Below are 22,189 nucleotides of genomic sequence, written 5' to 3'. Positions count from 1 at the left end.
GAAAAGACTATGTTGTTAATTAGCTGTATTAGTAGAATTCTGGTGACTGATGAAAGATCTAATTAATAGTTTACTCTATAAATTAAAAAGAACTGGCGAAGTGCACAAGAAAATTGGTTATGTGGGAAAGTGGATTAGATTAGTGGATTGGTTATGTGGGAATGTGTCATTAGATTAGTGGATGGATGTTACAGATGCTTTTGTAACAACCTTTCATCATTAATTTTTTAAAAAATATGCTACCGTTCTATTAGTGACATTATGTTTATTTCACTGGTTGCATGGCATCTGTACAAATAAGGGACATTTCTAATTAAAGAATGGTTAACTGGGAGGCTGCTTATTTTATCTGCCTAGTAGATTTTTTGAACCTTCAGCATGAGTTTGTTAAACTGCTAACTGTTAAGGTTTCTTTGCCTTAATTTTGAAGGGATGTTTTGAGATTGGATTTTTAACTTCCACTGTAATGCAAATCCCTATATTTGTATTTTGCAGCTGGGCAGATGCACAGACTCAGATTCAAAACATTGCTGCATCTTTTGACCAGGAAGCTGCTGCAATTCTCATGGCTAGATTGGCAGTGTACAGGGCAGAGACAGAGGAGGGCCCTGATGTGCTGAGGTGGCTGGACAGACAGCTTATACGACTGGTAAAGCGAGCTGTATTGAATGACTCAGATGGGTTTCTTGTTTGCACACACATAAGTGACTACTGTTTCGTCATAGTTTCTTTTAAAATAAAAGCAAAAAATGAACTTAATGCTTAATTTCCTCATGAGGTTATACAGAATTAACAAAGATTTTCTGTTTTCAATTTAAAAAAGGGCAGGTGTATTTGCAGTTTTTAAAAAATGTATTTTCATTTATTTGTTTTCTCAACATATTCTAATTGCCAGGAATTAAGAGAAATTTTAGCATGTGTTTAGCAGAAATTACAGTTTTCTCTACCTTCTGTTGTCTGTAATGATATTGTAGAGTAAATATTTTTTAGCAAAATAAAAAGGCAAAGTATCTAGAAAACCATATGGATTTTTTTTATTTTCAAAAGTTCAATTTTCTGTCTAGTCTTATTAATGTATTTTAATTTTTATTCGTAAGTAATTAGTTACTAATAATTTAAACAATTTCTTTTGGGCTGTTTTATCATCTAAGTCTGCTTAGTTATTTTAGAGGGAAAAACAACCAACACACAAAGTTCTTAAAGCCTTATATGCAAGAAAATTACTGCATGTTAAAAAGAAAACTTGTGTCAGTGTTTTTGCTAGGTTTCTGTCTGTTCTCAAGGTTGCAAGCACCACGAGTCATGTGCCTGTTAAAACTAAACTTACAGTAATGGCATGACCATACTAGTATATTTCTTAATATCAATTTTCTTTCTTGTTTATTCCAGTGTCAGAAATTTGGAGAATATCACAAGGATGATCCAAGCTCTTTCAGATTTTCAGAAACATTTTCACTTTATCCACAGGTGAGTTTGTCTAATAGGAAGGTTTGTCTATAGGGGTGGAAGAGAATGCTCAGTGAAGAAAGAGTCCCTGTAGCACTGAGTACAATAAGGTATATCAGGATGAACAGACTCCCCTGCCCCTAACTACTGTCTGGCATGTGACATTAGGAAAATCACTTCTGTTGTCTGTGCTGCTGTGTTCGCTTTTGTTCTCTGCCCTTACAGTTATATGTCTAACTATGTATATTTTTTGGTTCTCCTACAATGAAATCCTTATCTCACCTGAATTTGTAATTCATGTAATGACACTTTGAAAAGGGCTGCTCTAATGAAAAAAATCAGAAAACATGAGGAAAATAAATGGATTTGCTTTACTGTTTCTCTCCCATATGGTTTATGATACTGACCAGAAAAGAGACACTTCCCCGTGATGTGAACTTGACCTTAACTGTATTGAACTTCAAATAGTTTCTTTGCTAATAATCCATTCTGATAAATTTCTCACTTCTGATAGCACCAGATACTTCACTTTTGGACTCTTCACGCACTTCCATATTTCTGTTTCAGTTACGTACTGATTTGTCTGTAGGTGTTAAGTGTTGTGTAGAGATTGAATCAGCAGGTGGAGAATTTGTTTCAGCAATGAAAGCATATGCTTTTACTAGCAAAGTTTGACTTTGCTGTGGTTAATGTTTCTTTTTCTGTTCATGTGCTATAATTTACTTATTGTAGAGCAGCACCTCCCTCATAGGAATGGTAGAACTTGCAATAAAGCAAGGATTTCAAAGCTGCTTTGTAGGTTTATCCATTTTGATAAACTCTTACTGTCATGGGAGTGTGTAAAAACTAGTGAAGGTGCCTATACAGATTCAAAATGTTAAAGGAGTTGAAATTCAGTTTTGCTGTGGCATTGGTCTCATGCAGTTTTTGCAAAATGTTTCTCTTCTTGTACTATCCTTTTATCTGTTAAAGTTCAAAATAGTGGTTCTTGTTTTGCAGTTCATGTTTCACTTGAGAAGATCTCCTTTCTTACAAGTTTTTAACAACAGTCCGGACGAGAGCTCCTACTATCGTCATCATTTTATGCGTCAAGATCTAACCCAGTCGCTTATCATGGTTCAGCCAATTCTTTATGCCTACTCTTTCAATGGACCTCCAGAGGTATCAGTAAAATAACTCCATAGTAGGTTTAAAGGTGCTTTATTGAGAAAGAGGTGATTGCTGTCTTCACTGTTACATTTGACAAAATGTATTGGTTTAAAATTTATTGTATGAGAGATAACATTCACTTAATTTAAAGCATCTATGAACAAGGCATATCTGAGTATTTTGATGTAGCAGTCTTGAGAACAAAAGTGACTTTTTAAAGAGGTTATGTTTTAAACTTAAGGATGGTACTTTTTTGTTAGTTTTTAAGACCTTTATTTTTGGTTTTGTGGAGCCAGAATGTAAACATAAAGAAAAATGATTTTATTTAAAAATGTAATTTCACTGTTGCCTGAAAGAAAAGTTGAGATTTTTTCTTAATGTACAAAATTTCCTTGATTTTATTGCCATAATCCAAAGTTTCTAATTTTAATATGATTTCCATTATAAGTAGATTTAGTACAGAACCTTCCGGCTGACCTTGTTGTGGCACATTCTGTATAAATCTAAAACAAAATGTTGGTCTTCCAAGAAGGTTCTGAAAGAAGTGTCAGACACTTTGTGTCACCAGATAACAAAAGTAGTCTGTTACATAAAAGAGAGTGAGGCAGTGAAAACAAGCATAGTAGTCAAGGATCTTGGCAGGTTGTAGTTTTAACTTCTTTTAGGATTTTTTTTTTTAGATTATTTGTGAGGATATTAGAAAAAAGACTTTTAGAAGTGGAGTTCAAATGAAAGTAATAAGGTGGTTTGTGAAGAGCACTATGCAAGTCTCCCATGTATGAAAACCAAGTAGTTCCATTGGTGATTGAAGGATAAATATGGTTAAACAGGAGCTGATGTCTCAGTGTAGAATGAATAATGTTTTTTCTTGATTCTTGGAATGGTTAATATTTTTATTATCTCTAGTAATACTGATTCAGTTAAATCATATAGCACTGATACAGTGTTATATGACTTAAAACCTTAAATACTATATTAGATTTCCTAAGTCATGAGTATTTACTATATACAGTATTGGGGGATATATATGCACAATACTAATATACTACAAGAGCAAGACTAAAAAAAAATCCAAAACAACCCACAAACCCCAAATCTTACACTTGAATAACTGCTGAATTTTTATGCATTGAAATACAGTTCAAATTAATGGCATTGTATGGGTAAATACAGAGGTACATGTAGTAAAGTGCATAATAATGAAAGGGGTTTCAGCTCTTGAATACATTTTTTATTACTTTCATGGAGTTTCAGATATAGAATCAGGCAGAATAACTTCAGAATGAAATTGAGCGGGTTACAGATGTGTCATATGAAAAGAAGCAAATTCGGAGCTTTAGTAAGTGATTGAAAAAGTTCCTAAGTTACTGATTTAAAAATCTGGCAATGCCATCTGATTGCTCAATTCTACATCAGTTGATAACTTTTAAATTTCTTTTTAAATCTTAGCCTGTTCTTCTGGATAGCAGCAGCATTTTACCAGATCGCATTCTTCTTATGGACACCTTTTTCCAAATTCTTATTTATCATGGAGAGGTAAGAGTTGTCATTTCTTATAGAAATACTCTTTTTCTGTAGGAGTGCTATATTATGGAAATCACTGGAAGTCAGGCTCTACTTCTCATGCACCTCAATGCATGAGAAGTAGAGCCTCTCATCTGCATGGCTGACAACAGTCCTAGTTCATGTTTGTAGTTCGGTATTTAACATGTCTGTGTGTAGATACCTGACATGACTTGACATTTTGGTCTTGTTTCTTATGATGGGTTTGAGATGAATTAGCTTCAATATGCAGAGTATCTTTTTAGATCAATATTTTTCCTACTTTAGAGAGTGTTATACCCTGCCTCCCCCTCCTCCCCACTTTTCACTCAATTATTTTAGACCTTTAAATTGGTTTTTCAGGGATGGGTAGTCAGAACACCAAGTTTTATAGTTACCCTTCATCTGTACTGTCCTGGAGGAATGGAACTACTCCTGGCAGTTTGGGAGGTAGACATTTCTTAGTAATAAAATTAAAGTGCTTGTGACTTGTTACTGCTCTGCCTCCCTGGAGGAATTGAGCTGCTGCTTTTTACTATTTTGCAACTGTAAATGGTTCGTAGCTGAGAATTTGAAAAATACTATTCTGGATCATGTCCTTGTAGCTGCACTGATAAAAATATTTACTTAACTTCAACACTTCTTAAGTAGCAGAATATTATCTCATTTTTGTAAGGTGCTGTCAGTAAGCAGCAGTGGTGGGCTGCTCCCTGAGGGGAGGGGAACAGGGGCTGAGCATCGCTGCAAAGCAGGGAGGGTCTTGTCACTCGGGGCCTGTCCCCACTGTACCTGAGCAAGGCAAGCAGAGCAGTTGTGGGCTGTAGCCAGGCTCAGCCTTCAGTCCAGACTACCAGACAAGTTGATGGGGATGAAACAGCTCCAATTTCTGGCTGTGAAGTCAAGTCCCTGAGTGGGGGTCCAGGTCAGTAGGTACATGGCCTGCTACAGGCATGTAGCTCAGACAGGAGCCAGGAATGAGACCCTCAGTTTAGAAGCAGCTGCCAAGCAGAGGAGGGAGGAGCCCCTGCCGAGGGTCCCTCCAGGGTTTTCCCAGCAGCTGCCTGTATCCGTGAGCTGACCTTGTACAGCCAGCTTCACTCCTAGAGGGTGGGGAGGTTGTGCTACAGACTCCGAAAGGTATCAGTATAAATACTTACTTCTTGTATGTCATAGACATGCATATTAGAGAAGTGTAAATAATCTTTGACCTCCTCCAAACCAAATATTTGGCATGTAAAAGATGACAAAAAAAGGAATACAAATGGACCACAAATTGTTAAGAGTTTGAAGAAAAAATCTAGTAGCATGTTACTTGCACATCTTGGCTTTTAAAAATTAACTTGCATACTACAGGGTAGAAAGGGATGAGTGATATGAAAGAGGCCAGCGATGGCACATTCTCCTCTGAAAAGACGTTGTATCCTCTAAGAAAATTTGGTGAATCAGTTCTAAACTTCTTTCTTTCCCCTGTGCCCAGACCATAGCACAGTGGCGTAAGTCAGGCTACCAAGATATGCCAGAATATGAAAATTTCCACCACTTGCTACAAGCTCCAGTAGATGATGCGCAAGAAATTCTCCATTCCAGATTTCCAATGCCCAGATACATTGATACAGAGCATGGAGGAAGCCAGGTATGGTGAAGTGTGTATTGTAGGATCTTGGAAAGGATATGTTAGTAATGTTGTGAGATATCTTTGGTAGTAAACATGCATTTCTCTGCTAAAATATACATAAATTGCAAATTAATGTTTTGACTCTTAAAACTTTTACAGAACAAGCTATTTAATAGTAGCTTTCCCTCTAATTTGTAAATCCTGCTATGTATTATTATTTTAATCATACTGACTTGGACTGTCATATTCTTTGTGTAAGGTGCATAGGGCAGAAAAGACAGTACTTGTCTGGGTCTCTGAACCAATGCCAGAATTACTATTTGGGTCATTTTTTAAAACTTATTAATTAATGTCTTGTTGATATCCACATTTGTTTTGCTAGTGCTTGAAAAAGACATAATCTTACTTTCAGCTGTATCAGAAAGTTGTTACCAGTTCTTCATTATAGCTGTGGAATCAGCAAGTGGCTTTATTTACAGAGGTTCTGTTTGCAGTGTCTGTATCTCCAGATAATAGAAATTACATATTTCGTACATATGCAATTTTTTTCTGAGTGCAGGAGAATTCTGTTTGAGAAGATCAATTTATTCTCTTTGTTTTATTTTTTTAAAGGCTCGTTTCCTGCTTTCAAAAGTAAATCCCTCTCAGACTCATAACAATATGTATGCGTGGGGACAGGTGAGTATGAATCTGCTGATGAACCTTGTATACATGATTTTCCCCCCTATTTCAGAAGGCAAATGAAGTGGCACATTACATACCTATAAGTAATAATGCAAAGTTTTTGTAACTGAAAAAGAAATGCAGTTTTGGTCTAATGTGATCAAAATTACAGAAGTTAAGAAAAATGGGCTTTATTTCTTCAGGCAGAAGTTATCTGGTTTACTATTTTAATCTTCTGTTAGGCTGCTTTCATATCTAGCCTACTTTCTTAGACAATGTTGTTTTAAGACTACGGGTTTGATGTTTGCCTGACAGAACCCCTCCAAGGACTTTCACTGAAAGTCAAAAATATCTGCTTTCTGCTTTTGACTTCAGTCAAAAGCAGAAAGCAGATATTTTGTTGAGGCAAGAGATAAAAAGGTTTGGAATAGCCACTGATAAGTGCACTTTTACTGCCTTAGTACTAAATATTCTAAGGCTAGACAATGATTGATTAAGCTAAGTATACAATTTGCAATTCGTTAAGCTTAATTTCACCAGTAATTAAGTTTAGTTTCATTCTGCTTAGTAGCAGAGATGCAGATCTTACTGAAGAGTGTTCCTACTTTGGAGGGAGAGGGGAGCAAACCCATCAGCCTATCTGATCACATTCTTGTCCACACCACGGTGGAATTAGAATAATTTTATACCTGCTGTAGTCAAATAGGGTGTTCCCTGTTGCTTCTGTGAAAGATGTAAGAAGGGCAGCCACCTCATTATTTTCATATCGGTGAGTGTGTTTTTTCATATATAAATGAGTGACAATGAGGGCTTAGGCCGCTTGCTAGCTGTCTTGTGGATGAAAATGTGTGTATATTGCTCAAGGGCAGAACAGAACAGTAACAATTCAGCATTTCTTCTTCCACCTGGCTGAGCCATTGGTAAGGCTGCTTGACCTTTGCCTGGTGGCCTTCTCTTTAAGTCAGCATGTTGCAGCCTTGTATTGTTATCTTCCTGTCCACCTGTATCACAGAGCTTTAGATTTCATCACTTATCAATGCCTTCAAAATACTGGAAATGAGAGTGCTTTCCACAAATGAAGTCTAAGGGACTTTTTTGCAATAAGGGAAATAAGTTTTGAAGGTAGCAAGAACTGGAAAATACACCAATGCCAGTGTACTGATGTTTTTCAGAATTTCTGTGGCCTGTTTGACCAGGAATCAGTTTTCAAATCTTGTCTTTAGGACAATAAAGTTATGTTCAGAAGTTAAACATTCTGTAGCAGCTTGTATTCTTGAACTGTTGCATCTCTGTTCCATGATTTTCCACGTTTACATTCTATAGTGAGTAAGTGCTAGTGCAGTGTCATCTTCTCATGCAAATGTAGTGGCATCAGACATTTGAAGCTACACATTAACTGTGCTCTTAGAGTATTTTGCTAAACAGTGTACAGTGTTGAAGTCATGAGTGAGAAAGCCCTGTAGCAATTTTATGGCAGTCACTTTGTCAAGTAAGTTTAATTTACATTTTCATAGGGATGAACTGGTTCTAATGAAGCTTCTGGCAGTGAACAGTACTGAGATCCAGAGTGAAAATACGTGAAAATTCTGTACTGAGTCAGGTCCAGCACAATTTGAACACAAATCCCAAATTCTTTTGCGTCCAAAGTTGGAAATATAACCAGCAACTTGTTAGCGCTTCTCTTCATTGTGTTTCCCCTCAACATGCACACACATGCTGTAGTTTGGAAGGTCTTATTTTTAATTTAAACATTTCCTGGAATTTTTTGAAGTTTCCTCATTTCCAGCAGTACAGGACAATTAGTAAGCAAATGAAACAGTACTCCAAATGTAAATACAAAAAAAAATCTTTAACTGATCTGTATGATAATTTTTCATGCTGGACAGGTGAGAGTAATATATCTTGCAAAAGATAACTGTCCATTTTACTTGTGAAAAGAATTCAGTTCTAGGGTAACATAAGAAATGGTGTATTAACCTCCCTAGGGGCACTGCAGTGTGTGTGCTCGAGATAATATGCTCTTGTAGGTGCAGGGCTTTTGTGAAAAAAAGTTGAATCAAGTACTAATTATGAAATGAGAAATGGTATGGCTGGGAGAAATTTAAAGATGATTTGAATCTTGCTCTTTTTTTCTCATGACCTTCCTGGATTGTTTCATATTTTATTTTATGCACAACTGAAAGTCCACATTTACCTGAAGAGGGCACCCACACACCACAGAAAACAAGTATCAGGAGATGATGAATTGCCTAATTTGGTTTTTAATATTCTAGGTAAAGATTTTCTTTAAACTTTAGCAGGCAGGTGCCTTAATAGTACAGAAAGCATTTTCAGAAAATAATGATAAACTTTTTGTGCATCTCTATTATGTGATTGGTGTTTGAAGATGCAGTTGAAATTTTCAAAAAGAACCTGTGAGTGCTGACTGACAGCTGCTGAACATGAACCAGTGTGTGCCCAGGTGGCAAAGAAGGCCAGTGGCACTCTGGCTTGGATCAAGAATAATGTGTCCAGCAGGACCGGGGAAGGGATTGTCCTTCTGTGCTCAGCACTGGTGAGGCCATACCTTGAGTCCTGTGTACAGTTTTGGGCCCCTCACTGCAAGGTGGACACTAAGGTGCTGGAGCGTGTCCAGGAAAGGGAAATGGAGCTGGTGAGGGCTCTGGAGCACAAGTCCTGTGAGCAGTGGCTGAGGGAGCTGGGGGTGCTTAGTCTGGAGAAGAGGAGGTTCAGGGTAGACCTTACACAGCTACCTGAAAGGAGCCAGGTAGGAGTTGGTCTCTTCTCACAGGTAACAAGCAATACAAAAGAAAAAATGACCTCAATATAGCAGAGGACATAGACTGGATATTAGGAGAATTTCTTCATAGGAAGGGTTATCAAGCATTGGAATGGGCTGCCCAGGGAAGTAGTAGAGTCACCATCCCTGGAGGTATTTAAGAGTTGTGTAGATGTGGTACTTAGGGACATGGTTTAGCAGTCGTTTGACAGTGCTGGGTTAATGGTTGGACTCGCTGACCTTAGAGGTCTTTTCTCCGTAAATGGTTCTATAATTCTTATATAAGAGGGCTCAGAATTGGCATGTGACAGGCTTGGAAGTAGAGCATCCTTTAATCTCATCTTGCTGCCATCAGATGCTAGCTGATTTAATATGCCTTCCCTCAGAGTGGCTGTGTATTGTAGTGATCTAAGAAATTTTGCTGCACTTGGATTTGTCTCTTGATCATTCACTGAGAACTGTTTCTGGCCAGTTCTCAGTAAACAGCATCAGTTCTGAACATCCTGATTAAGACTTTTGTGTCTGTGTTTTGGAAGACTTTACAAGAGTTCCGACAGCTCTGGTTTTATTTGGAAATATGGATGCTTAGTACCTTTGAAAAGGTTGAATTGTTGAGCTGTACAGGAATTCTTCCTTTATCTGTAAATAGAAATAGTGGTACACTGGTCTCAAAAGAGTTAAGGGAGTTACTATGTAATATTTGTAGAGTTGCCAACTGCTGGTTTATTTTGACTTTGTTAAATTTGTTTAAACATAATAATTAAAACGTGACCATTTTGAACTTCTTGGGTTTGTGAAATTGCAAGAATCCACCAAAAAGGTTTTTTCAATTCTTTTGTGATCTGATTGCTCGTGACTTTCAGATACTTTTTGTCTTTCTCTGAGGTGGTATAGAGCCACAGGAGAGAATAGGCCCACCTCTCTTTGGGAAAGCTGTATGACCTTTACTTGGTGTCATATCAGACCCTTAGGGGATTTGTTTCCTCCTTTCACCATTTTGATATGTCTGAGCTTCACTGACAGATACTGATTTGTTGGTTGTGTCATTTGCATATTACTGTTTCTCTCTTTTTGCTCTACTGAGGTAGGAATGATGCACGAGCTGTGCCGTGGAAATTTTATTTACATGTAACAGTTTGTAAGTTAATATTTGGCAGCTGTCAAAAACTCTTTTGTATGGCTAATGTAAAGATCTTGCTATACAGCAAGTCATTGCTCTATGTGTTAAAATGGAAGAGAATGTACTTGTGGCTTATGCTTGAATTCATGTAAATGTATGAAAATTTATGGAAATGTACAGTCTGCTGGGATTTTTGTCAGAATTTCAGCAATGATGCGCTTCTAAGATCTTGCTAAATTTATAAAATGTTTATTCAATGGAACATATTGTGTCTTAAAATGCATTTTCTTCACAATGTGTATAATCAGTTCTCTTTTTTCCCCTTATTTCATAGGAGTCTGGAGCACCCATTCTTACTGATGATGTCAGCTTGCAAGTATTTATGGATCATTTGAAGAAACTCGCTGTCTCAAGCGCTGCCTGAAATTCTGCAGTGCATTGGAGGCACAGATAAACTGCAGCCATATTTCAGCTTTTTTTCTCCTTTACCCTTTTCCATGTCTCTCTTGACAGAATGCTCTGAATATGCACAAGCTGCCTGACTAGATGTAAAGCATTGTTGTTTTCAAAGAAAAGCTTTGTTATCAGCAAATGTTTTAATGTGAACTGCAGTTTGTAAAAATTACAAGTAGTAGATTAAGAGAACAGTAATTTTGATTACTGTGATACTATAATTTCTTTGAGATCATTTGCAACAACTTTGAGATGTGATTTCAGTTTCTTGTTTAAAATGATTGGGGTTGATTATGCTCTGCAGTACAGAGGCCCATTGAACAATAAAGATCATTGGTAATGTCTGGCTTTCCAGACTGCCATGTGATTACTTTTGTTCACTCAATCTGAGCCTGAAGTGAACAAAGTAACCACCAAAAGCCTATAAGAATAGTATTAACTCAGTCTTTTGATTTAGGCTGATGAACTTCTATTTCCTGCACAGATATTGCTGTTCATGAGTTGTTTATTTTAGGAGTATTTAATTTCAAGTATTTCTTCCCATTTGCCCTATTTGATTCTTTGGGAACAGAGTTTTTCTTTATTTCAACATACAGAATTTGAACTAAAAACATTTAAACTCCACTGTTGCACAAAATTTAAATCCACATGTATTTTGACCAAAATATCTTATCAAACACAGTAACAGGTGAATATGCTGAAAGTTAACACTTTCAGCTTGAGCTAAGAAGAAATCCTGCACTACCAAAACGAACTAAGAGAACAGGCGAGATTTTTGTCTTAGTGAGTATAATTAAAAAGAAAATGTACCTTTTTATTATTGCCTTATAACGTTATTACACTAATGCATGACACTGCACATCTGCTTTTTGTTTCTGCATCCTTTTTGTTATGAATTCAACAGGCTATAGTTCTTGTTGAAACAGTATTACATAGAATATGATGTAATTAATTTGATATTTAGTTCATACTTGATTTTTTTGGGGTGGATAAATTAGTAGGCTTTCCCATTTACTTGTTGAAGTTTACACTTAAAACAGATGTTTACATAGGTAATACAACATTTTGACAAGCAAAGATGTAAAGTGTGGTAGTGGGCCATAAAAAATGTGCCAAGTCTAAATGAATAGAGAGTTCATAGGAAATTCAGTTGTTTATTTGTGTGATAAACATGAAGATGATTTTTCTGTTTTCTGTAAATTCTGAAAAACATGGTTCAATCGTTTGCTCTCCATTTCTTTGATCTAAATGAGATGAGCTCCTTTTGCCTCAATACAAATAAAATACATGTTTTTCTCTCACTTTTTGTATTTATTGCACTGGTTTCTGTCAGTTTTTGAAGTGTGGAAATAAAGGTAGTAGTGATAAAATTCAGAATATCTTCACTTTTTTGTTCTTGTAATAATTGGTATCAAACTAATTTAACTTCCAGTAGTTAAATTAGTTAACTACTTTAACTACTTTTTTTTTGTAACACTAAATATGTCCAGTTTATTTGATAGGTAGTTTGCTTAATAAATCAATTCATCGCCAAGTCATGATAATGAATGGGTTTTTTTTGCTTTCCTTCCTTCCTACCTTTTAACCAGCTTTCACCTTTTAATAGTTTCTTTTTAATCCAGTTTTTTAGTAACATTATATTATCAAGTATTTAGCATTGTCAAAGACTTTTTTGAAATCCAGATATGTCTGATGTATCAACTTTTTCCTCCTACTTATTCACCTGTTCCACAGACTCTGTGGTTAGTTGAGACAGGATTTTCCTCTTAAGAGGCATGCTGATTCTTTCCAAAATGTCCATATATATCTGGAGGCTCATAAGTTTTATTACAGGCTCTAGAACTTTACCAGGGATTGAGATGAGGCTCATCAGTTTGTAACTTGCAGGATTCCCTCAACAGCCGTTTATTGTGGATGAGACGGACATGGGCAGTGATCAGTCAGTCATCTGGCACAGAACTGTCTGTAATGGTAGTTACGACTGTTCACTGGCATGTCTGTCCTTCCATGTCTTATTTCCTTTAGAACTCCTTAGTGAAGGCCATCCAGTCCTGCTAACTTATCTCATTTGTCTACTTGATCCACTACCTCTTGCACTTTGGCATAGGCCAGGTGAGCTACAGTAGGGGAAGGAGGCCATTTGTTCACTGAGAATTGATCAACATTTTAAATTAATGTGTTTGTAGGGTTGCGCTAGCAGAGAAAGTAGTTTAAAAAAGGTAAATTGCTACAATTTGAAGTCCTTGCTAGTGTCTATATTATTGGATTTCTTGGTGAAGAGTTTCTACTGATCTGCAATATTCATGACACTCATGGTTGATCTATTTATGATTCCTTTGAACATTTGATTTTGGCTGGTCACAGATCGGAAATCAGATGAAGAGTTGGTCAAATATTTTTGAAAAAAAGACTTGGAAGAGCTAACCTTCTGCAGAACAAGGGATAAAACAGTGCTGACCCTTCTGTTAAGGACTGGCAAGTTAAAGACTGAAAATTATCCATGACAAGTCAGAGGCAGGGGAACAAGCAGCCAGGTGCTGCTTTCTTCATGTTGTTAGGCAGGCTGTGAGTTTGAGAGCAGTTCAAGATCTGTTCTTGATCTGAAGTTCCTCACTTGACATACATAAAACTGAAGCATTGCCATCTGGGAAATAGGTTTGTCTCAGAGAGCAACATGGGAGATTCTGAAGTTAAAATTTTGCCAGGATCATAAAATCATATGGAGTTCACAGCAATATAGCAGCTGTTCCTGTTCTTTGATGTTCTTGTGTCTGGTGTTAGGACGTATAGCAAAGCACATTGTGATTGACACTGGTTACATAGTGCCTGGTCTGTAAGGTGCTTGGTTCTAGCCTGTTGCCTGTTTCTCTGCACACCTTTACAGGCTGTACATAACCATCTAAATTTTTCTTCTCTTTCCAGTGCCTTAAGTCCTGAACTCAAGTCCATTTACTATGGACTATGGCATATATATATATACACACATATACCATTCATGTGTTTATATCAGCCAACAGCACAAATCTCCTATTGTCAGTGTCTTAAAGATTAGGTAAAAGTTTTCTGGACCTTGTAAGTGTGAGAGCTACCCTTCTTTCAGGAAGAGAAATGGTGGTTAATTATTTTGAAACAAGCCATTTAGAATAATAGGAACCATAATCTAAAATGTGTATCATAATTTAATATGTATAAAACCCTTTAAACTCTGAAGTATTTCTTAATGGACCTCAAAACCAGAATCATTGCCATTCGCAAAGATATTTAAGTATGCTGGAAAGAAGATGAGAATATCTTTGACAGTGCTCTGTGCTTTCACTAGCAAGACATCAAGCCTCAGCTGTTTGATTTCTTGCTGACTTTGAGTTGTTCTGATAAATGCCCTGGCTTGGCCTCTTGGCTGCTCCTGCTTCACAGGACTGGGGCTGGTGCAGTCAGTGTGTTAAGGGCTTTTGCAAATACTTGACAGTAACTTAATCTGTTGCAATACAGCTTCAAGATCTCTTTTTTTTTTTTCCTTTTTTTTCTTTTATTTATTTTTCTTTTGAGAGTCTAGGATTTTTTTTTTTTTGCTACTCTCAGTTTTGTATTTTCTGTTTTTTTTTAAAATATCAACTGTTAATAATTTTCTTTCCTCTTCTTGAGGAAGAAGCACTCTATTATTAACTGTAGACTATCTTCTCTTGCTTGGATGGGATAACTCCCAGGTTTAGACACAGATTTTACAAGGTCAGCCAAAAGTTGAAGTTAAGTTGCTTAAAGGCATGTGGATTTGCCTAGAAATACAAATACTGTTGAATTCCTAGAACTTCACATCTTGGTGTGTGGAACTGTGACCTCAATGAGTGGTCCTATGGCTGCTGTCAATGTTAGGGAAACTGCATTTCTCAATGTTCCCTTTTTTCCTTGGTTAAATAGAATAGTTGGTGAGCAATGATGAGAAGCCTATCCTATTGAACCAAATCTGAGGCAAATTATTAGATTACCTTCTCTCAGATTGTGAAGCACAATAGAATTGAGCTCAGTTTAGCTCTTGGCATTTTGTGTTCATACAAAAGTTAAATGTTACATGAAAACCAACAAGCCTGAACAGAACAGATGGAAAAATTAATGAAGCTGTTGCTCTGCTCTGAATTTAATCTAAAATCTTATTTAAAATAGCAGATTGTTCCTAATAGTATAAGCTTTTGTCTGAAGGAAGAACTGCGATGCTAAAAGATAAACAATTTAATCAATTTGCATAAATTGATTTTAGAAAAAATTAAGCAAAATAACCCCCACATACTTTAATAAGGGAAGCTGTCCCCAGTTCCTACAGATTGTCCATTTTGTGTTTTCTATGACTGCCTGGAGGTAGCCAGCTGTGTGGTACACTTGCCATGAAGCAGGGTAAGACTTTGCTTGCTGGCTAATGTGTGTGGAACAAGCAGTAGGCTGTTCTTTGACTTTCTTGGGGAGAAATGTGTACATTATGTCATGATCTGCAGTCAGCTTAATGCATTAGAACTGTTCACATTTTGGGACTGTTTCTTTGGCTAGAGAATGGCCAAAGACCAATATACCAGTATACCTTACTAGAAAAAGAACCTGTGTCTTACAAAGTCCAGGCATGGCAGCCCTGTCATAGTCTCACTTCCTGAATACTGGGAACAGACAACCGCTCAAGGGACTTACCACTTTCAAAGCATGTGTATAAATTATGTGATCAGGATAACTTGGAACCATAATGGTTGTTGAAGTGGAGTCAAAATAAAATAGGGACAGCCTCTGAACTCCCTGAACATGCACTTCCTTCTGGCTTAGAACTCACCTCTTAGTATTTACCACCCTTTCAACCTCAGGAGACATGCCAGTAACTCACGTACCAGAGTTCATAGTCTACAGATAGCAGATGGCACTGCATTGCTTTTATAGGGCTATTAGTAAAAGTTTAGCAAGGAAGCATAGCCACGTGTGGAAAAACTGAAGCGAGGCAGAGACCCAGAAAAGCTTAGGTGGCACGAGATTGGTATGAAGTAGCCCTTGCATTTAATAAGTACCAAAGAATAGGATTTTATGTTTTCAGCATTCACGTGTGAGCTCCTTTTCAGCTGCATACCATGAGTTGGTGTGGGTTTTGCTGTTTTCTGTAGCAGCACAGATATGTTTGAATCATGGCTCTGGATTGTTGTGAGCATTTTAAGGCCCCATCCTCTGTGACCTGAAGCAAGTGCTTCCATGGGAGACAGTTTTTTTTTTCTTTTTATTGTGTTTCTTCCTGCTAGATAAGTCAACTTAACAAGATAGCTTGCATTACTAATTGAAACATGTAGAGTTTAAACTGAGCTATCTGTCACACCTGGCTAACGAAGCATTTTTATAAGGAGTTTATAGCACTGCTGGTCTTTATTGATCCTTGGGTGTACTTTTGTTAGCCCCGTTTTTTAAAAGGACTTGAACTTTTCTAGAAAACTCACAGTAAGCTTATAGGTGGGCAGAACACTACTTGCTGTGTTTTTCTGTTGTGCTGTGAAACAGCCAAAAGTGCAGTGAACAACCCTCAGAGCTCTTCTTGCTCCCACAGTTGCTGTCTGCAGGGAAGCCCAGCTGCTGACACTTGTTTGTCCAAGAGCAGATGTGAGAGACAAACTGCGAGGGGGGGTACTGTGAGCTGGCCAAGCTGGCTTTCAGGTGCCAAGCTGGGGTTATTGTGGCTCATGGTTTCAGGCAATGCTGCCAGTCTAGTTAGGATCAAAATGTGAGCCTGCTGCACAAGTTGCTGTGATGTTTCCTTCCGCTCTGGGTTTATGCACTGCTCTGAGGGGGAGAATAGCCCAGATGTGGTGTGAGCAGGGCTTGAGCATGAGGGGATAGAACTTCTCATTTCAGACTTGCTCCCACTCACCTGCTAGAGGAGGAGGTAAATGGAGTGACACTCTTTAAAAGATGGCATTGAACCAGACAATGGAACTGTTCTCTGTTTTTTTGGCCCTGTAAAAACAGAAATGAGAAAGCTATCTTACTGCAAAACTCTGAAGAATGTATATTTTGTCATTTAGAAACTGAGAAATCCAGCATTTTCTCACTGGAGTGCAGATGGGGCTGGAAAGAGATTGCCATCAGCTTAATCCCCACAGCCGTACTTGATAACAGACTTTGCTCAGGTGGGTCTCTGTTTTGCTGTTTCCTCTGTGAATGAGATGTCAGCCACAAAAGATATTTTGCCATCTATTGAAAACCTAACTTGTCTCACAAAAATGTAAGATACAATTTGCTCTGTGACATGGCAGAAAAAGCAGCTGAGATTGAAAGCATGTGACAGTGTCTGGGATTTTCTGCACTAGCAAAGAATTTTAAGTGAAATGCCCAGGTGATAGAACAAGTTAGCCATGTGAAATGGAGTACCTTGGCGGTCCCTGCCAATCTAACCAGAGCAGAAAAATCTTTGCTATGTTCCAGTCAGGAAGCTAATTTAATGTGAAATGCTAGCAAGACACCCTGGAGCTTTCATTTGATTATGAGCACCAGTTTGGCATCCTAGAGCAAGCAGTTGTTAGTGGCTGTTTCCAAGGAAGGCAAAAAGGCCCTAGAAGCACAGCTGTGCTGTGAATGGGTGGTGGAGCAGACTACTGCAGCCCCTGCAGAATAGGTTATACAGTATGTTCATGGCAAAAAGTTCTTAGTTCTGTTTTCTGATTTTTGGCCTATCAGAAGCAAATTGAGCCAAGTACACTGTGATTGCTATTTTTATAATTTGGCTGACTACAATAAAATAAATGGTTATGCTGAAATTTTTGTGCATAAATGTTCTGCTGTCACTTTCTTTCCTTTGTGAATACCTGAATTGGATGTACTTGGTACTTATGAGATATGTTAGCCACATGTTGACAGGATACTTTTGATCACCAGTGCACAAACTGATAGCTGCAGCTTCCAGATCAAAGTGATTAAGTGACTTACTAAACTCATATCCTCATTCTGGCTAAGGGATACGGAAGAATTTTCCTTGAGAAAGGGAGAATACAACCCTGGTAGATAATTGTAGAAAATGGATGGATTTAGTAATTACATGTGATCTGTTGCAGGACAGAGTGTCCTTTTACTGTATGTGCTACTTTTGACAGAATCACAGGAAGGTGAAGATTGGAAAGGAACTCTGGAAAGAATCTTCTTGTCCAGCCTTTCAAGCAGGCCCACCTACAGCTGATTACCCTGGATCTTGTGTAGAGGGCTCTTTTTGACTTGAAAAGGAGTTGAAAATGTAAAAATTTAAAGATAAGTCCTGGCACAGGCACCTGTTATCCAGCATAATTGTGGCCCAAATGGAAATAGTCCCATAAACTGCAGGAGGTGTACCAAAGTCTCTTTACTTCCTATGCTCTTTTTGGCATGGTGTAAAACTGCATGTATAAACACACAGGGAGTATTTTTTGAGAGATGATTGTAACTGAAAACATGTGGGCAGGATGCTTTCAAAAGCTTAATCCATCTTAATAAATATACTGAAAACAGATTAAACTAAAAATTAACTTATTCCCTATGTGTGAATATCTTAAATACATGAAGTGACAGGTCCACAGAGTAGACCAGTTGCATCAGTATGAAAAATTATACTTTGTCCTAGTTAAGTAATGTATATAAATAAGTCTGGATTTATTTTTGGAGTTGCTATATTTGGTAATGTATGATATAATGCCATTCAAAGCAGAGCTTGAAATAACTTGGAATTAAGTTGAACAGAACAAATAGGACATCTGTTTTAGTTGGATTCCTGCAACTTCTTAATCTTAGATGCAACCATTTCATTTGCTTATAGAACTATATTACAAAAAGATGTAATATTTGAAATACTGTGTTGCCTGCTGCAGTTGACAGTTCCCATGTTCTTGCAAGAAGCAGAGAATAATTTTACAGCTTCTGCCTCCAGTTGCACAAAGGAATGGAATAATTTGATTTTGCAGCTCTGATCCCAGTGGAATAAGTGGTTGCTTTGCTCTGTGTGTGTTAATCTCCTGCAGGATCAGAGCTTTGGTTAAAAGAAAACGTTCTCTTCTGAGACGAGTGTCAGTACTTAATGCTAACAGCTAAGCCCTTTCCACCGCACTCTGGCTGCTATTCCATGTTTTTGTAGGATTGCAGTAGCAGACCAGCTACAGAGAAAATAGTAGTATGGATTTGCAGCTTTTCAGTGAATGGGAGTACTTCCATCACTGCATTACCTTTAGCAAACCTCCAGACGGCAGTAGATACATGAAGCTTCTGGTCTGATTCTTGTTCTAGTTAGTTACTGGTGTAATTGAGTGTCTTTAATTGTTCCTCTTTTACGTCCTCTTGTGGTTTAACTCCAGTCAGCAACAAAGTACCACTCAGAAGCTTGCTCACTGCCCACCTTGCCTCTGGTGTGATAGGAAGGAGAATTGGAAAAAGGTAGAACACATGGTTTGAGATAAGAACAGTTTAATAATTGAAAAAAAAATTAAATGAGAATTGTCTGGCTCCTGCAGTCCTGCAAAAACACAGAATGCAAATGGCAGGACTTATCTTTCTTTATTTAGCATTATGTGCTGGTACTTGCCTCACAATATAACATCTTTCTTTAGCCAGTAACAACAACAACAGTCATGAAAAGGAGGAGAGGAAGGAATAAAACGCAAGAACAACAAGTGATGCACAATGCAGTTGCTCACCTCCTGCTGACTGACGTCCAGTCCATCTTGGAGTACCAATTGGCAGCTCCTGGCCAGCTTCCCTTCCAATCCTATCCCTTTTATCATTCTGTGAAAACAGGCAAACCAGAGGCAGGAGGTTCAAAGGGTCAGGAAAGAGAAGCAAATGATTGTGGAGGGCTAGAGCAGTCACAGGTGTTTTTGCAGCAGAGGCATGGTACTTGTGACTTGTAGACATTATGGGAGAAGTTCTTGCAATGATAAAATTGGTGGCTTTGATGCATGGAGTCACTGTGGTGTGCATGTCCTATTCACTACTGCCTCCTCGTCCACATAGCAAGTAATTTAATTAGAGAAAGCAGATCATCAGCACTGATCTGCCTTTTGTAAATCCACATTTTTCCTCACTGCCTACTTGACTTTCAGTTGTTTGGAAATGGATCCTCAAGAGTTTTGCTGCATGGTCCTTCTAGGCACTGAGTTGAAGCTGACCAGCATTTAGTTCCTCAGATCCTCTGCAGCCTTCTTAAAGAGGACTGCACTATTTGGCTCCTTTCCATGAACTTCCCTGGATCATCCCGTGTGTGTAATTATGTGCTTCACAATCATATCCCCTAGGTTTTAGCCATCCTTTCATGTGTCCCATCTATCTCTGGAGCCATGAATATACCTAATTGCTCCAAACAGTCCTTAACTCTTTAGTGTTTCCTCATTCCTCAAACTGCAAGTGTGTTTGGAGGTCTGGAAATGTTTTGAAGACTAAGGCAAAAAAAATCTTTCCATATTTCCCTGTTAAACACCAATTTCACGTTTCCTTTGAACCTCAGTTTGCTATTAGGTTGCTTACAGGATTTTTTTCTTTTTACCTTTTATGCCCCTGGCAGCTTGAGCTTTAACTGGGCTCTGTCGTTACTGACACCATCCCTGACTGCCTAAGCAGTACTTTATAGTCCTCCTATGCTGCTTACCCTTGTTTCTGCTTTTCAGATTTTTTTTTTTTTCATTTTAATTCATTAGCTGCTCCTTGCTTTGTCAATTGGGCCTTTTGCCAAAGTTTTTGGTAGTATACAAAATTAGCGTTTAATTAGAATTCAAGGGTACATTTTGGGTACATCTATCCATTTATTATTTTTATACTGCCGTTGGCCAACTCACAGATCTTTTGACCCAGTTTTTATGACAATCCTGCCCTGCAGGAGCCACTTCAAATCTGAATGATTCCCTTCTGCTTCTTCGTTCAGTAATTGGGAGTTTTTACTTTAATGCAGTGCAGATGTAGTTAAGGTGACATTCACTTGTAACCTTTGCAAGATGCAAGCACAGCTCAGATCCAGCTGACCTATCTTTATTCAGATTGCTAATGCATACTTCAGTATTTCCAGGTCTTTATTGTCATACACCATGGAATGTGTTTATTGTACATGCATATTGTATAAGGCCATGGCTTTTGGTGGACTCAGCTTTTGATAAAACAATGTTTTTATCTTTGAACACAACACTCAAGGTACACAAATTGGGAAAAGAAAATTGTTGTTCCACAAATATCAGAGTCTCTGCTGTTGGCTTGGAAGGCTTAGACCACAAGAACTCAATTTTGATAGAAGGTTTTTATGTATGTGAGGACTATGGAGACCTTGCTAAGTTCTTCCCATGTCAAATAGAATTGAAGATTTTTCGGTGGGGAAAAAGAGGCGTTGAAGGTCAGCATATCCAGTAGTGTGAAGTCAAGACGTTCCTTACCATGAGTAATGGGGAGAGTGGGCCCAGCAATGAAAAAAAAGCGATTTTGATAGTAGGAAAGTCTATACAGGAACACGGTGATAGTGGTAACTTGTGATCATGGAATGACTCTTTCAGATTCATTAGTAGTAGTAAAAATATATTTATCCTGTGTTTTGGGAAAGAGCTTGAATATATAGGTTTTTAAAAAAAAATATTCTTTTAATTCAAAACAGAGAAAACGATATAATAAAAAACCTACCCAGAACCAGGCAATGTAAAATTACCTTCTACTACAGGATCATCCAACGATGACTTTGGTAAGGTCAGGATTTGATTTCACTTGCTAAACAGCTGTTGCATGCAAAGGTTAGGCTGCAGACAGGAGCTGCTGCACCATGAAGCAGCAGTTCTCAGCGTGTGATTAAATTAGCCGATTTCCTGAACTGTGGCTACAGATGTAGAGGCTCAGGCTTGACTTACAGCATGAAATATCTATTGGAGGGAGTGAGCTGTGAACTCCCTCCAATAGATAGCAGAGCTCTGGCAATGGGCACTAAGACATTTGATTTGTGTAATTTCTCATTTCTGTTTATCAAGAGCCTGACCTGCACCCATCCTGGCCGTGTCCTCACCCCTGCCCTCCTCCCTCCTGTGAGGGCAGCACAGCCCGGCTGCTCTAGCTTCAGTTTCAGGTGGAAGGAGCATTTGTCAGGGCATCCTGTCAGAAACAGAGGTATTTGGCTTCTTCAGTCTCCAAGGAAGTGCAGGAAATCCCATTTCTGCAGCACACCCAGCGGTGGGTTCATTCCTGGTGTGAGGCCAGTCCTGGGCTCCTGTCACTGTGGACACCTCAAGCACAAAAACAGCCTCCCTGCTGGAAAGCTGTTGGGGTGCCGTGACAGGGGCCAAACATGGTCCCCTGTGCACTCCAGGAGCACATTTCCAGGCACAGGGCTCCTTGCTGGGAAGGGGCAGGCACAGCTGTTTTCTCCCTGGAGAGCCATCACCAGCCTGGCCAGGCCTCAGGCGCCATGTGCACGGGGACATGGTGAATGTCA

The 22,189-nt window shown here is 38.3% G+C and overlaps 1 protein-coding gene across 3 annotated transcripts in view; it reads left to right on the top strand.

Moving 5' to 3' along the window:
* The window catches only part of SEC23A (SEC23 homolog A, COPII coat complex component), a 28,537-nt gene extending 16,393 nt beyond the window's left edge, over positions 1-12,144 (top strand). For all 3 annotated transcript variants that reach the window (XM_030273135.4, XM_030273134.4, XM_072930242.1), the window contains exons 14-20: positions 496-649; positions 1,390-1,467; positions 2,446-2,607; positions 4,045-4,131; positions 5,615-5,770; positions 6,365-6,430; positions 10,649-12,144. In XM_030273135.4, the coding sequence (XP_030128995.1) occupies positions 496-649; positions 1,390-1,467; positions 2,446-2,607; positions 4,045-4,131; positions 5,615-5,770; positions 6,365-6,430; positions 10,649-10,738 (793 nt within the window). In that variant the 3' untranslated portion in view covers positions 10,739-12,144. The remainder of the gene's footprint in view (positions 1-495; positions 650-1,389; positions 1,468-2,445; positions 2,608-4,044; positions 4,132-5,614; positions 5,771-6,364; positions 6,431-10,648) is intronic.
* The last annotated feature ends 10,045 nt before the right edge of the window (positions 12,145-22,189 follow it).

The sequence above is a fragment of the Taeniopygia guttata genome, chromosome 5 (genome assembly GCF_048771995.1).
Source record: "Taeniopygia guttata chromosome 5, bTaeGut7.mat, whole genome shotgun sequence".
NCBI lineage: Eukaryota > Metazoa > Chordata > Aves > Passeriformes > Estrildidae > Taeniopygia > Taeniopygia guttata.
The sequence above is the reverse complement of the archived record's forward strand: the minus strand, read 5'-3'. Positions and strand labels throughout refer to the sequence as shown.